The sequence below is a fragment of the Eubalaena glacialis genome, chromosome X (assembly GCF_028564815.1).
Source record: "Eubalaena glacialis isolate mEubGla1 chromosome X, mEubGla1.1.hap2.+ XY, whole genome shotgun sequence".
Lineage (NCBI taxonomy): Eukaryota > Metazoa > Chordata > Mammalia > Artiodactyla > Balaenidae > Eubalaena > Eubalaena glacialis.
Genome location: NC_083736.1, coordinates 6285509 through 6300769, shown reverse-complemented (window position 1 = coordinate 6300769; position 15261 = coordinate 6285509). Strand labels below are relative to the sequence as shown.

Here is a 15261-nt window from a genome sequence, read left to right as displayed (position 1 = left end):
AGGGGAGGAAATACGCTGCTCAAGAATGTCTTCCTTTCCGTAAGGAAAAACTCACAGCTAAAGCACGCCTGTGTCTCAGAGAAGCCCGAGTTAGCTTTTTTGCTAAAGCACGCCTGTGTCTCAGAGAAGCCCGAGTTAGCTTTTTTGCATTAAAAACTTAGGTGTCTGTTTACAGCGTTACCCATCGTGCTGCCTCCCACCTCCCCCCGCTGCTGCCAGGTCACCCAGGCTGGTCATGAGGGCTGCAGGTCGGCTGCTTTGACGTGGAAGCGCTGCCGTCCTGTCGGGCTCTGGACCCTGTGTCCCACCCCGTGGGAGCCTCTCACAGTTGTAATAAATGAAAGCAGGGCCCCTGTCTCCTTTGTGGTTTTTACGAAAGCCGTGTTGCACATGTCCCATATATAGGAAGACAGCCTTAGTGGAGGTATGATTTCCTCTCCTGCCAATTTCGTACCCTCGTGAGATTTACTGTTAGTGTATTCTCTCTCTCTCCAGGAAAATTACATGATTCTTCAAGATCTATCATTTTCCTGCAAATATAAGGTGACCGTCCAACCCACACGGCCAAAGGGCCGCTTGAAAGCAGACACCGTTTTCTTTACGACCCCGCCATGCTCCGCTCTGAAGGGGAAAAGCCACAAGCACGTCAGCTGCCCCAGTGACGCAGGTACGTTTCATGCGAACTTCCAAGGTTGCGGCTGTGATGTTGGCAACTCTGTACACATTTCCAGACCGCATTTCACAAGACCCTACAAACCCAAAGTATCCCCTTTCTAAACTGCAGCGTGACGGCCCCATTGGGAGGTAACACACGTGTGAAGGCACGCGTTACTTCCTCATTGCAGCGGCTTTGGCGAGACAGCCTTTGCTGGCGAATCAGCCCGTTAGAAATGAAGCCAAGGGTCTGTGTACTGCTTGGGCTTTGGCGCACTTTATGTAAATGACTTCACTTTTATCCCGGCCCTCTGCCGTGGGCGTTACCTCGGCGCGCTTTCCGAACGCCCCGTCTTTACGTTCCCAAGCCTCCCCTACGACGGGGACAGCTATTCTCAGACGCATACCCCGGAGCGCCTTCTAGGGACTTCTGACAACTCTTGTAGTACCTGGAATATTCACCCGTCTCACTGCCGTCTCTCCTGTTCTCTAAGTGGCCAAGTCCCGCCAGATCACAAAATTCTTCCTCCGTCTCCCACCCCCAAAGCAGGACTCCCAACGTAGCCCGCAAGGGAGCCGAAGCACTTGGCACGAAGGTGCAGGGCTGAGGCTGCCTCCGCACAGGTCGCCGGGGCGACCGCCTGACCCCGCGCTCCCGCCCCTGCCCCGGAGAGCGGGAGCCCCACGGGATGTACCTGCCGTCGAGGGCCCCTCGCGCGCTCTCCATCCCCTGAGCCGGCCTTCCTCTTCCCGCTGCTCCAGGTCACGTTCATTCCAAAGTGCACGCCAAACCCGAGAACCTCTCGGCCTCCTTTGTGGTGCAGGACACGAACGTCACGGGGCGCTTCTCCTGGAAGACGAGCAAGGCCACCGTCCAGCGGCCCGTGACCGGCTTCCACGTGACGTGGGCCGAGGCCACGACCGAGAGCAGGCAGAACGGCCTTCCCAACAGCATCATCTTGCAGTCCCAGATCCTCCCGGCGGTGGGTGCCCCTCCCTCCCGGGCCCTCGGGCCGGTACCTGCGCCGCGGGGTGGTCACTCACTGTCGGCGCCCACGTCCCATCACGCTGGGGCTAGTTGTTGCGTCGTGTGTGTACGTTTTCTTCTCCCGAGTGTATTATTTCGCAAGTACTGAAAGACACCACAAGTGTTGCTGTGAACAAACGGTCGTCTAGAGGAACTGTGATTACTGGAGCCCCCTCTTCAACACACGTCTCCTGTCGACATGAGATGCACGTGGTTTAACCATTTTCTTCTCCTTTGTGAAGCCCATGTCCCTCTGGCCCGAGTGGACAGGCCCTGTTTGAAGGGTTAAATTTGGGGAAAAATAGCTAAGAGAACCTTGTTCTTTCTCTTTGTTTCCCCGCTTCAAATCTGGCCAGAGCCCATAATGAGTTGGCCTGTCTTCCAGGCCACTAATTCCTTGGCTTGGGAAAAAACCCATGTATGGGCTTTTACCCGCTCTAAAAATGCTCTTAGAGTATCCAACTCCTGCTCCAAAAAGAAAAAGAAAAAACAAACAAAAACCCCTTAAATCCCAGAAGGAAAAATTCCATGGAATTGGAAAGTAATTTTTCTATGTGTGTATATATTAGGTTTTATTGAGTTTTGAGAAAAATGTGTTGGCATAAACACTGTTGGCTATGGGCATTGACAGATAGACACTGCATCTTAAGGAACACAGTGGGCTCACTCACGGAAATGTGGATTATCAAGAATTCACATCACAAGATGTGCAGATGAAAACTTTAAACCATGGGAAAGTCTTAGGTTGAGGAATACAAAATGCGGTCCCAGGGGTGAGCCCTGAGACTGGCCCCGGCCCATCTTAACTCTGCAAGTGTCCCCAGCTGCCAAGAGCTGGGCTCTCTGTGCCGAGGCTGCCCGGCAGGGCAGGACTCTAGCAAACAAGGACAGACGTTCGACCGACCACACTGGGGTGTCAAAGCAACCGCACCCACGTTTACACGGTGATCGCGGGCATGCGGGCGAGAGGAAACGGGCAGAGACTGAGAGAGTCCATCGTGTGGCTTTGTGGTCAAGAGGTGCCTGACGGGCGCGTCCTCTCCTGTCCCCCCTCAGGATCGCTCCGTGCTCACGGTGCCAGGTCTGCGGCCGGCCACCCTCTACCGTCTGGAGGTGCAGGTGCTGACTGCGGGCGGGGAGGGACCCGCCACCATCAGGACCTTCCGGACCCCCGACCTCCCGCCCTCGGCTGCGCACAGTGAGTGCCGCGGGCCCCCGCCAGCCTTGGGGACACAGAGAAAGTCTTGGTGAAAAAACGAAAATCAACAGATCACTGCAGGTTCCTACGGATAGGGAATTCTCTGAACCTGAACTTCTTCCAGCCCTTTGTATGTGCTTTTCCTGGCGGCCACGCCTGCTGCCCGCAGCCCACCTTACACGCTTCCTGGCCCTGCTCCCTCTTCCCTCCCTTCCTTTCTGTTACTTCCTTTTCCATACTTCCATTTTTTTCCCCTACATGATGCATGCTTTCTCCTTGTCTTTTAACCACAGATACACGTGGGGGGGGGGGGGAATCTATCATCTCATATCAATCTGAATTTTTTTTTTTAATTAAGATGTTCAAATATGACAAAATAGCAAATAGTATTTGGCTACGGGGCTTATTTTCTTATTATATATATTGTTACTATAATCTATATTACATGAATTTTCTTCATAATATGACCCAAATCAATCTACTTGACTTACTGCTACGTTAAAAATAATTGTCACCTCTTGTTTCAAAACAATGAGCCTCTTGTTGGTTTTTAAATTACGCACTTTGCTTTTCCAGCTTAAACCTTTGACATGGCTTTTTAAGTTTATGTGTTGTTGATAAGAAAACTGAGAAGTCATTCTAGTTTTACTTCTGTTTTTTAAAAAATGATGGATCAAATTTGCCCCCCAATAGCTTTCTGCACTTCGAATTTAAAGAAAAAAACCATCACCGTGGAAGAGCTTGATGGCCCCTTACGTTTATAAGGGTTGGGTGAATGCAGTCCCGATGTTCCTCCACTGAAATTCTGTGTAATATAAGAGCATGTGTTAAGTTTTAAACTTTCTTGAGGAAATACAAAGGATTTTGGCTTGCTTATATAATTGTAAGCGTAAAGGAAGGGGCTTGTCTTCTTTCTCTTGTGATTTTTGGCGTTAGGGAGGGAACCAAAGAGCAGGGGGAAGGCAGAGAGAAGAGAGGGAGAGTGAATGTCTGTCTCTCTGCACGTTCAGAGTCGGGAGAGGAGGGACCTGGATGGGAGGGAGTGCGTGCCCGGGGCCAAGGCTCTCACCACAGTAAACGCGCTCCCACTGTCCGTTCAGCCAGCCGGGTAAAGCATCACGACCGACTGATATGTCTGCTCTGTCTCCCTAGGACCCCACCTGAAACACCGTCATTCACACCATTACAAGCCTCCTCCAGAAAGATACTGACCTGTTCCCGGAGACGTCTGAACCCCGAGCGAGCGTGTCAGCTCGCAGACCTTCGAGAACCGGCCGCGCCCGCTTACGGGGGCACCAGGCCTTTCCCATAGGACCTCCCGCCCCATCTAACTTTACTGCACTAAACGCTTCTGTCTGTCTCGGACGTGCCTGGACACCAGGGACAAGTGGTGAGACGGTGGAGGTGGACACAGTTTCCTGTGAGAATGGAGAATACGAAGGCCAGGCCTGTTTCACTGCAAAATCTGTTTCCATATATGGTTTAGCTATAATCTCAAGTGAATTACTGCAGATCTGAGACTTCCCTGAATTTAGAGCAGCAAATTCTCAAGAGAAACCGGCGTAACAAACACACAATTTATACACGTAATAAGCATACTAAGCATACACATAGTAAGCATCAAGTTACTCAATAAACATTTTAAAATCAAATTATTGGTTTGGTTTGCAAAATCGACTGAAGACTATACAGTTTTTTGGCCCTATTTATTCAAATACTTCTTAAGATGATTTTTATCACGTGATTTTTTAGCTGAAAACTTGTGACCTGCAATATGCCCATTAATTTAGACTTAAAATGTTCCCACTTCAAGCACCTAAGCTTCATTTTCTACAAAGGCAAAGAAGAATTCAGCCTGTAAATGAGGATTTAGGGAAGACATCCACAGCAGAAAGGAGTCAGTGCCTTACGCTGCTATCCAGAGTCTGCCTTGGAGAAACTAGAAGTCTTTTCTGGGGATACTTTTTAATATTTCATCCTATACTGTAAGAGATTTTCCTGATACGCTATTTATGCTTTTCCTTAATGTGGGAAACGGCTGCTGATGTGCTTTGTTTCGCAGCTTTCACGTACCTAAAATTTTACAAAACCTCTTGCTTGAAATGAAAGAATCCCAACGATTGAATATTTCCAAATCTTTACTGAGATTCGCCTTTTCTTAACGAAAGCAAGCTCTTTACATGGTAGAATACTGTCCGTAATGTAGAAAAGGCGGAAGGGCTTTGGTTGGTGGAGAAGGACAGCTACTTGCCTTTGACTAACCTTCCTTTACTCCTCCAAATGTATTATACCTTATTTGAAAAATTTCCCAGGTTCCACGCTAAGCCCTCAGAGCATGAACGCAAGTCAAACACGTTGTCAGTATACAGTATTGCAGGGTATGTCGCGGCAGCCTTAAACCAGAAATGTTTAGTTTAATATAGTTTTTTCCTCGAGGGAATACCCATATGTATGTTTTGAAACGGGCACGTATGTGTGTGTGTCTGCGTGCTTCCGTGTGTATACGTATACACATATGCGCACACACACATACATACACACACATATACCTTGAGGACGGATCTCTGAAGAAGTTGTTTTCCCAGCTCAGCAATGGTGGATAAAGACACAGTTCTCCTAAAGATCATTAAGGTCATCTATGTTCCCCATCAGTATTGACGCTATGAGAAAAGAGCAACTTATCAAAATTAAACATTTTAAAGGATAGGCTTCCTCGTTTCATTACCTACCTACACAAGTAGAACGAGGAAATTTTCAGTACACTTTTCTTGGGTTTTCACGGTGGGACTTGGAACTGGTCGTTTTGCTATGTTTCCCGAAACACTGCGTGCGCCCTGACTGCTCCTGGTGGGGTGAAGAGGAGAGAGAACGTGTTGGCCTTGTGAGGCTTCCCACTCTGTCTAAGAGCAGATGCCATGCAGAACGCAGACAGACCCTGTGGGTTACCAAATCGATGCCCAGCCTCAGGGAACACAGTCTGTAGGCATGGATCCCTGAAAGAGGATATTGAAAACTGCTTCCTGTGCGTTAAAATTGTTTAAAAGTCGATAAGGCAGACAGTGTTCTGCAGCTTTGGACACGCGGCTCCGTGGGAAATCTCAGAACGGAAGTTCACGGTGCTTCTGGCTGGTTTTCTGCAGCTCCTAACGTGGCCTGGGATGGACTTTAGCACAAGGTGTCCTGAAATCACCTGGTTCCAAGAGTTACAAATTTTGAATGGAGAGAACAGGAACAGCCTTCATTTCAAACGCCCTCGAGCTTGAGCAAACACAGAGATCTTCTCTGAAACTATGATCTATTCTAGTGCCATTCCCAGCATCTGAATTTCAAATTCTTAAAACTTCAAAAATGAAAACTTCACATTATTGGCTACAAGTTTATCTTTTACCTTAATTTGTCATGAAGAAATCCAAGTATTTGTGCCAGCAAATTTTTGTACTGTTGTATAGTTTAAAATGCAGGAGTGTATACACAGATACAAAATATTATTAAATTATTAAATAAGCTTAATTTTATAAAATTTAATTATGTTTCTTTTGTCTGGGTAAGAGACATTGAGCAAATACATTTTCAGTTCAGATAAAGGTTCTGTAGCTTACACCTTCCTTAAAAAAATCTGAAGCAGCTCTTATGAGCATTTCATTCTGCTACAATATTCAATAATTTAAATTTTATTAGTATTACTGGAAGAAAATGCTATTAATTAGGCAATGAGAGAAATCTGAGTTTCTTTTACGAATTTCAGTAATCTTCAATAATAGGCAAATGAACAAAAATATAATTACTACTTCTTGAATTTTTAAAATTTGAGTGCCCTAATAAAGGGCTAGAAAGATCTGTTTCTTATTTTAAAACATAGTTTTAGTGGCTGACTCTCTGATACGTTTTATCGAAATTAGATGCATTTCTCTCACATGAGAAAAAGTATATTAACTGATAGTATTTACTCTTTAAAAAACTGAGCTCGTCAAACATATGATGTCATCAAAGACAGGTGGCTAATTCCATGTACGTTGAGGCTACACGCGCTCTTTTTACTTAGAACATTCACTCCTCAGTGATGGATTTATCTGTGCTACCCCTTGTTCTAAGTGGCCTCTATGGAGCAATTTTTGTTAACAAATGTGTGCCCTTCACGTCATCTAGTGTTTTAATATGACCTATTTATGACAGGTAATTTTCTGAAATGTTTATTAAACAAAATTCAAAGTTGAAAAATAGATCTATGTCCTAGAAAGCTGAAAGAACCTATACCCAATCTATAGAGCAGGGTTTCTGCACCGCAGCACTGTTGAGATTTGGGGCTGCATGTTTCCCTGTTCGAGGGGCCCGCCCTGGGCGCTGCAGGACGTTGAGCAGCATCCCAGGTCTCCACCCAGCAGCTGCCACGAGCACCTCCCCCGGGGGGGGGACAACCACAAGCTCTCCAGTCATGGCCCACGCCCTCTGGGGGGTAAGGTCACCCCCAGTTGAGAATCACTGCTTCGTAATGTTTACTGAACAGATGAGAATTTGCCCTGTATGAGGAACCAAGTAATTCGCAGGGGTAGGAACGGCTGGGAAGTGATTACACTGGACTTCAAAGCCCTTGACTGTATCTTTTATCGCCACTGAAAAGTCCGATTAAAAGGCTGAATTTGGACTTGTGTCTGTATCACGTGAGTACGAATATTAATTTTGTCCTACGAATCGGTCAGTGTCATTTGTGATAACGGCTTATTTACTTAATGCCCTTTCTTACACCATGTGCTGTGGAGTTCCTCAAGTTTACTCATTCCTACGATTGCAAATATCTCAGTGTTGTTACGCAAACTTTGACGTCGTGACCAGAACACAGAGGCTAAATATCTGTTGCATGTACTTTAAGATTCATTTAAAATATAAATGCATAAAGATGGCGACTCTTATCTACGGTTTTGCATGGCCAGACTGAGCTTCTTACCTCTACTGAACATTTTAGCAAGTTATACACCGTTCACAGGGTGATTAACAGAGGTCTGTATGTGCAGCTGTTATGACTTTTTCTTGACTTAATTATAGTGTGCAGATAACACAACGGCTACCTTCTCATCCAAATGGCCTGTAGAAATCATGTCCCTTAGAGAGGTCATTGAAAGTCAATATTTATTTATGTATGTAATAAAAAATGTTTGATTTCTGTGTGTGTCTATTATGTTATTTAGGGAGAAGTAATCTTGTAAAAAAAAATTTGTAAAAAACAAAAAAGCACTGTAAATAGGCTGATACTCCGTGACTCATTATTTTCATGTTAGAGGCTGTACATACTGATTCCGTAATAAAGGATCTTTAAACCCGCGCAGTGGACTAGACTCGTTTCCTGAAAAAACACACACACGCACACACACGCACGCACGGACACACGCACGCACACACACACACACACACATTTTCTTTCCATTTAAAAAGAAAAATTAACAGTTTCCTACGGCCCCAGAGAGATGCAAAAAGCCTCACTCCCCTGTCAGTATGAAGGGAATCTGAGGTCTGGTAAGTGCAACAAGGCAGCACGTCAGCCTGAAGAAGGCATCCTGGACTTGGACAGTCGGCGCTTCAGAGTTCTTTCATCGCGTTTACAGCCCTGACTCCTGATGGTTTTGGGGGCATTTTCTATCAATAGTCTACAAGTTTAAATCGCTCCCCGACCCCAGGATGTATTCATAAAAGGCTAGGTATGTGCAGCGCTAATAAGCTTTCACCAACACCCCGGTGTTTTCAACACCAAAGGCCACTGACGGCTGCGGTCTCCGCTCCCCGTGCAGCGTCTGGAGAGGTTCCTGCGGCCGCCACGCTGGCAGGCGCTGTGCCCACAGCATCTCCGCGGGGGACTTAGAAGAGTGCTGTTCCATAAAACACGAGGAGGAAGGTGTTAACGTAGGGAAGCCGGGATTATTTTTCTCTCCATCAAATCACCTATTTATTTATTAGACACTCACTCAGCAGAAACGTCCTTCGTCTCTGCCGTTGCTTGGTCCCGCTCTACAGCTGGGACACTGACCAAGCCTGGCAGGTGCCAGGTTTTCAGGGGTCTTCCTCTAGGAGAAAGAGACTGGCAATAAGTAAGGACATCGTACGTGTGAAAAGCCAGGGGGTGAAAAGGCCGCGCAGCGCTGGGTTAGGGAGCGGCCGGGGGGTGCTGAGGATGGAGGTTCAGGCAGGACGCACTGCGGGCTCCCCGTTCAGCTAAGCCCCGACAGATGGGAAGAAGCCCGTGGCCCGGGGGGTGGGGGACCCACACTGAGACGGGGGCACAGCCCTGGGACGCGAGCCTCTCAGCTGTGCGTCTGGGGTTACTGCTGAGGGTCGTCAGAGCCACTTGTCCTTCCTTTGGTCTTTCCTAGTCGCTACTTCAAAATGATGGGATTTGCCTGACAAAAATCACGTAATCGTTTGTTTGTTTTGTTTCTTTGTAATCAGAAGCCATTACAGGGACAGAGTCTGAAAATTACTGGCCGCTGACCAGAACGAACAAACAATGGTGATAGATTCTTTGTAAACAGTATTAGCGACACCTAAGAATCTGGACGCAAACGGTGCCCTGTTGCGTGACTGCATTTTTGTGAACTTTCTAGACCAGGAAAGTCCATGGAGGCAGAAGACAGACGGGTGGTTGCCTGGGGCTGGGGGGAGGGGATGGGAAGTGACTACTTCATGGGGGACGGGGTTTGCTTTTGGAGTCGGTGAGACTGTTTCGGAACTGGATGGGGGGGGGGGGCTGCGCACTCGGAACAAGAACTAAAGGCCACTGAATTACACACTTACACTGGCCCAGTTGGTGTCATGCGAGTCTTAACTTCAACAGAAACAAATACTGGCAATACCACCTCATTGCCAAACACGAACGCACGCATATATCGTATTCAGTTTCAGGAGTAAGTGAAACTTATTTGCAGGATAACTTATCCCTCTGATTTTCAAATGAAAAGTAAGCAGAAGTGACGCCGCAGACGCAACGTTCCTGGTCTTGATCTTGACCAGGGAGAGAGTCCCACTCTTCCCGGGCATCCTGACGGAGGTGGTGCCCCTCCTGCCGCTGAGCCCCAGGGCCAGCTGGCTGAGCCACCGTCACCACCGGGGCTTCAGCACCGAGGTCCCACCGGCCCCCCAGCGTCCTCCCACCTGTGATGCGGCCCTTGAACGAGCCGGGGTCTGAGGCGTCACCGCCCCACAGCTGCGGGCCCCTTGCCCCTCCGACTGGTGTCCACCCTCCCTGCTTCCAGCCACCCCTGCCAAGGGGGGAGGGACTGTGGGCTCCCGGCCCAGAGCCCGGGCTTGCGACTTACAAGAGAAACTCGACTTCCACACATTCTTGACCCCCTGAGCTAGACTATGGGGCTCACAGGGGTGGAGGGCCGTGGCAGAGACTTGAAACCAATGAACGTTTTCAGTACAGTTTCCTTTGCGGAGAGGCTTTCACGCAGGTGTGTCTTGGCAACATGACTTTGTTATAAATTGGAGAACATGTTTACGTACAACAGCCGCTTACGGAAAATGTCATGCTTGGCGAGCTGGCGGTGGGTGACAGGGAGAATTTTTGAAAGAGTAGGAACTGGGCCCCCTCTTGTGCTGTGACACATGGAGTGTGATGGTCCCGTTCCACACCCCCCCCCCACTGCAGTTTGCAGCCAGATCGGGGGCCGACAGGTCCCAGGAGACCCAGACCCCAGGCGACAGCACCAACAATTCAACTCCTGCAGCCACTGTGCCCCTGCCCCAGCGCCAGCCAACTCCACACTGCAGCCAAGCACTAGGTCTGCAACGAACACAACGGACAAGGGGACGCGACCTTGGCCTGCCTCTGGGCAGGACCGCAGATGCCTGCACAGGCAGTGGGTAGGGTGCTGTGACCACACGGGCCTCAGTGCTCCATCCCTCACCTCCTTGGGGACAGAGCACACGCTTAAGGGCAACGGAGCCTTATCAAACCTGACCTTCAAGGCTTCTACTCCAACGCCTAGGGAGCAGACCCTGCCCCCCGACAGGGCTGTGACAGCCGTGGAGCAAAGGGGAGGCCCCGCCCGACATCCAGTGCAGGCTCTGGTCACAATGGCCATCGCACCCCCTATCAAGGGGATAACGGCCAGCACACCTAAGAAAGATGTGGCTGGCATCCATACGAAAAAAGTCCTCACACCATAAATACTGGACTCACAGTTTACATGGAAACACTCCCGCATACAAATACCCCTTCAGACCACAGGAGATAACTGTTTCTCCTAAATTCACAGAGACAAAGAAAGTAAAATGAAAAAGCAGACAAACTACACCCAATTAAAACAACAAGAGAAGCCCCCTGAAAGAACAAATAATGAAACGGACCTCACCAGTCTACTAGACCCTGAGTTCAAAAAGGAGGTAATAAAAATGCTAAAGGAATTAAGAAAGATTATTGATAGAAATGCAGAGTACTGTAACAAGGGAGTAGAAAGTATAAAGAGGAACCAGTCAAAATTAGACAACTCAATTGCTGACATAACAACTGATCTAGAAGCAATGAATAGAAGACTAAGTAATGCAGAAGAATGAATAAGTGATCTGGAAGACAGAATAAGGGAAATCACCCAATCAGAAGAGCGGACAGAAGACAAATGAAAAAAATGAAAGCAACATAATGAGATCTATTGGATAATATAAAGCATGCCAACCTACACATAATAGGGATCTCAGAAGGAGAAGGAAGAGAAAAGGGGATCGAAAATGTATGTCAAGAAATTATGGCTGAAAACATCCCAAACCTAAAGAAGGAAACAGATATCCAGGTACAGAAAGCACAGAGGGTTCCAAACAAGATGAACCAAACAGACCCACACCAAGACATACCATAATTAAAATGGCAAAACTTAATGAGAGGATTCTAAAAGCAGCAAGAGAAAAATAGTCAATTATAACTGAACCCCGACAAGGCTACCAGCTGATTTCTCTGCAGAAACGTTGCAGGCCAGAATGCAGTGGCAAGATATATTCGAAGTCCTGAAAGGGAAAAACCTGCAACCTAGGATACTCCACCCAGCAAGATTATCATTTAGAATAGAAGGAGAGAAAGAATTTCTCGGTGAAGCAAAAACTGAAAGAATACAGCAATACTAAACCTATCCTAAAAGAAAAATGGAAAGGCCTTCTTTACCTAGAAAAGAAGCAAGAATCTATAGGAAAGGGAAAATCACAATAGGAAAAGCACATACGTAAAAGGATTGAAGATCACCTAAGTAAGCCAGTACACAGATTAAAAAAGAATCAAAACAATTCTGTAAAAGTGATTATAACTACAATTAACAGCAAAAGGATAAACAACATTAAGGTGTAAAATAGGACATTAAAATCACAAAATGTAGGAGAGGGAAGTAAAAAAATGTAGATCTTGTAGCATGTGTTTGAACTTATATTACTATCAGTCAAAAGCAAGTAGGTATAGTTATGGGTTAACATACCGAGAGTAACCACAAATCAAAAACATACAAGAGATTCACAAAAGCCAAAAAGAAAGAAACTCAAGCATATTATAAAAGAAAACCATCACATCACAAGAGGAAAAACAAAAAAGAAGAAATGAACAGAGAAGAACTACAAAACAAACTGCGAAACAAAGTTGAAAACGGCAATAAGGACACACCTATCAATAATTACTCTAAATATCAATGGACAAGGTGCTCCAATCAAAGGACAGAGTGGAAGACTGGATAATAAAACAAGAACCTACAATATGCCTCCTACAAGAGACACACTTTAGGGCAAAAGACATATACAGACTGAAAGTGAGGGGATGGAAGACCTATCAGAATGGCTATCATCAAAAAGAACACAAATAACAAATGTTGGTGAGGATGTGGAGAAAAGGGAACCCTTGTACACTGTTGGTGGGAATGTAAATTGGTGCAGCCACTGTGGAAAACAGTATGGAGGTTTCTCAAAAAACTAAAAATAGAACTACCATATGACCCAGCAATTCCACTCCTGTGTATATATCTGAAAAAAACAAAAACACGAATTCAAAAAGATACATGCACCCCAATGTTCATAGCAGCATTATTTACAACTGCCAATATATGGAAGCAACCTAAGTGTCCATCAACAGAGGAATGGATAAAGAAGATGTGTATACACACACACACACACACACACACACACACACACACACAGGAATACTATTCAGCCATAAAAAATGAAATTATGCCATTTGCAGCAACATGGATGACTTGGAGGGCATTATGCTAAGTGAAATAAGTCCGACAGAGAAAGACAAATACTATATGGTAACACTTATGTGTGGAATCTAAAAAATAAGACAAACCAGTGAATATAACAAAAAAGCAGCAGACTCACAGATATAGAGAACAAAGTATTGGTTACCAGTGGGGGTGTGGAGGGACAATATAGGGGTTGGAGACTGGGAGATACAAATTATTGGGTGTAAGACAAGGATGTATTGTACAACACGGAGAATATAGCCAATATTTTGTAATAACAGAAAATGGAGTGTAATCTTTAAAAATTATATAAGATTTTTAATTAAAAAATAAAATATTTAAAAATAAAAATCATAAGTTAAAAAATAAAGATATTTTCCTGCAACCTGAAAAAAATGGGTCAATGATCAAATTTAAGAGGAAATCAGAAAATACCTTGAGACAAATGACAATGAAAATACAACTTTACAAAAATCTATGGGATGCAGCAAAAGCAGTTTTAAGAGGGAAGTTCTTAGCGATACCTGTCTTCCTCAAGAAACAAGAAAAATCTCAAACAACCTAACCTACCACTTCAAAGAATTAGAAAAAGAACAAACAAAACCCAAAGTCAGAAGAAGGAAGGAAATAATAAAGATCAGACAGGAAATAAACAAAACAGAGATCACAAAAACAAAAAGATCAATAAAACCAAGAGCTGGTTTTTCGAAAAGATAAACAAAACTGACAAAACTCTAGCCAGGCTCATGAAGAATAAAGGAGAGAGGACCCAAATAAACAAAATAAGAAATAAAAGAGGAGAAATAACAACTGGTACTGCAGAAATACAAAAAATCATAAGAGAAAACTATAGTTAGTTACATGCCAATAGTTACATGCCAACAAACTGGACAGCCTAGAAGAAATGGGCAAGTTTCTGGAAACACACAGCCTGCCAAAACTGAGTCAAGAAGAAATAAATAACTGTAATAGACTGATCGCTAGAAGTGAAATAGAATCTATAAAACAAAAACAAAAACAAAACAAACAAACAAAAAAACCTCCCAGCAAACAAAAGTGCAGGACTGGACATCTTCACTGGGTAGTTATACCAAACATACAAAGAAAAACTTATACCTATTGTTCTCAAACTATTCCAAAAGATTGAAGAGGAGGGAACACACCCAAATTCTTTCTATGAAGCCACCCATCACCCTGATACTAAAACCAGACAAAGACACTACAAGAAAGTAAAAGTACAGGCCAATATCTTTGATAAATATAGATGCAAAAATCCTTAACAAAATATTAGCAAACCAAATCCAACAATACATCAAAAGGACCATACACCATGATCAAGTTGGATTCATTCCAGGTTCACAAGGGTGGTTCAATATACACATATCAATCAACGTGATACACCACATTAACAAAAGAAAAGAAAAAAACCACATGATCATTTCAACAGAAAAAACATTTGATAAAATTCAGTGTCCATTCATGATAAAAAAAAAAAACTCTCACCAAAGTGGGTATAGAGGGAACATATCTTAACATAATAAAAGCTGTTTATGATAAACCCACAGCCAACATAATTCTCAACAATGAAAAGCTGAAAGGCGTCCCACTAAATTCAGGAACAAGACAAGGATGCCCACTCTTGCCACTTCTATTGAACATAGTATTGGAAATCCTAGTCACAGCAGTCAGACAAGAAAAAGAAATAAAAGGTATCCAAATTGGAAAGAAAGAGGTAAAATGGTCACTATTTGCAGATGACATGATAATCTATAGAGAGAACCCCAAAGACTCCATACAAAAACTATTAGAACTAATAAATGAAGTCAGCAAGGTAGTAAGATAGAAAATCAACATACAGAAATCTGTTGTATATCTTTACACTAACAATGAAATATCAAAAAAAAAAGAGCAACAAGCCAATCTTGTCTAAAATTTCATTAAAAAAAAATACCTAGGAGTAAAGTTAATCAAAGAGGTGAAAGACCTATATGCTGAAAACTATAAAACACTGATAAAGGAAAATGAAGATGATCCAAAGAAATGGAAAGATATCCCATGCTCTTGGATTGGAAGAATTAATATTGTCAAAATGGCCATACTACTCGAAGGAATCTATAGATTTAATGTGATCCCTATTAAAATACCCATATTTTTTCACAGAACTAGAACAAATAATCCTA

At 44.6% G+C, this 15261-nt stretch overlaps 1 protein-coding gene across 1 annotated transcript in view; it reads left to right on the top strand.

Annotated features, from left to right (window-relative positions):
- Positions 1 to 4531, top strand: part of ANOS1 (anosmin 1) — a 187013-nt gene extending 182482 nt beyond the window's left edge. The window contains exons 11-14 of the mRNA XM_061177692.1: positions 496 to 667; positions 1417 to 1637; positions 2738 to 2879; positions 4032 to 4531. Coding sequence (XP_061033675.1) covers positions 496 to 667; positions 1417 to 1637; positions 2738 to 2879; positions 4032 to 4090 — 594 coding nt within the window. The 3' untranslated portion in view covers positions 4091 to 4531. The remainder of the gene's footprint in view (positions 1 to 495; positions 668 to 1416; positions 1638 to 2737; positions 2880 to 4031) is intronic.
- Positions 4532 to 15261: the final 10730 nt, after the last annotated feature.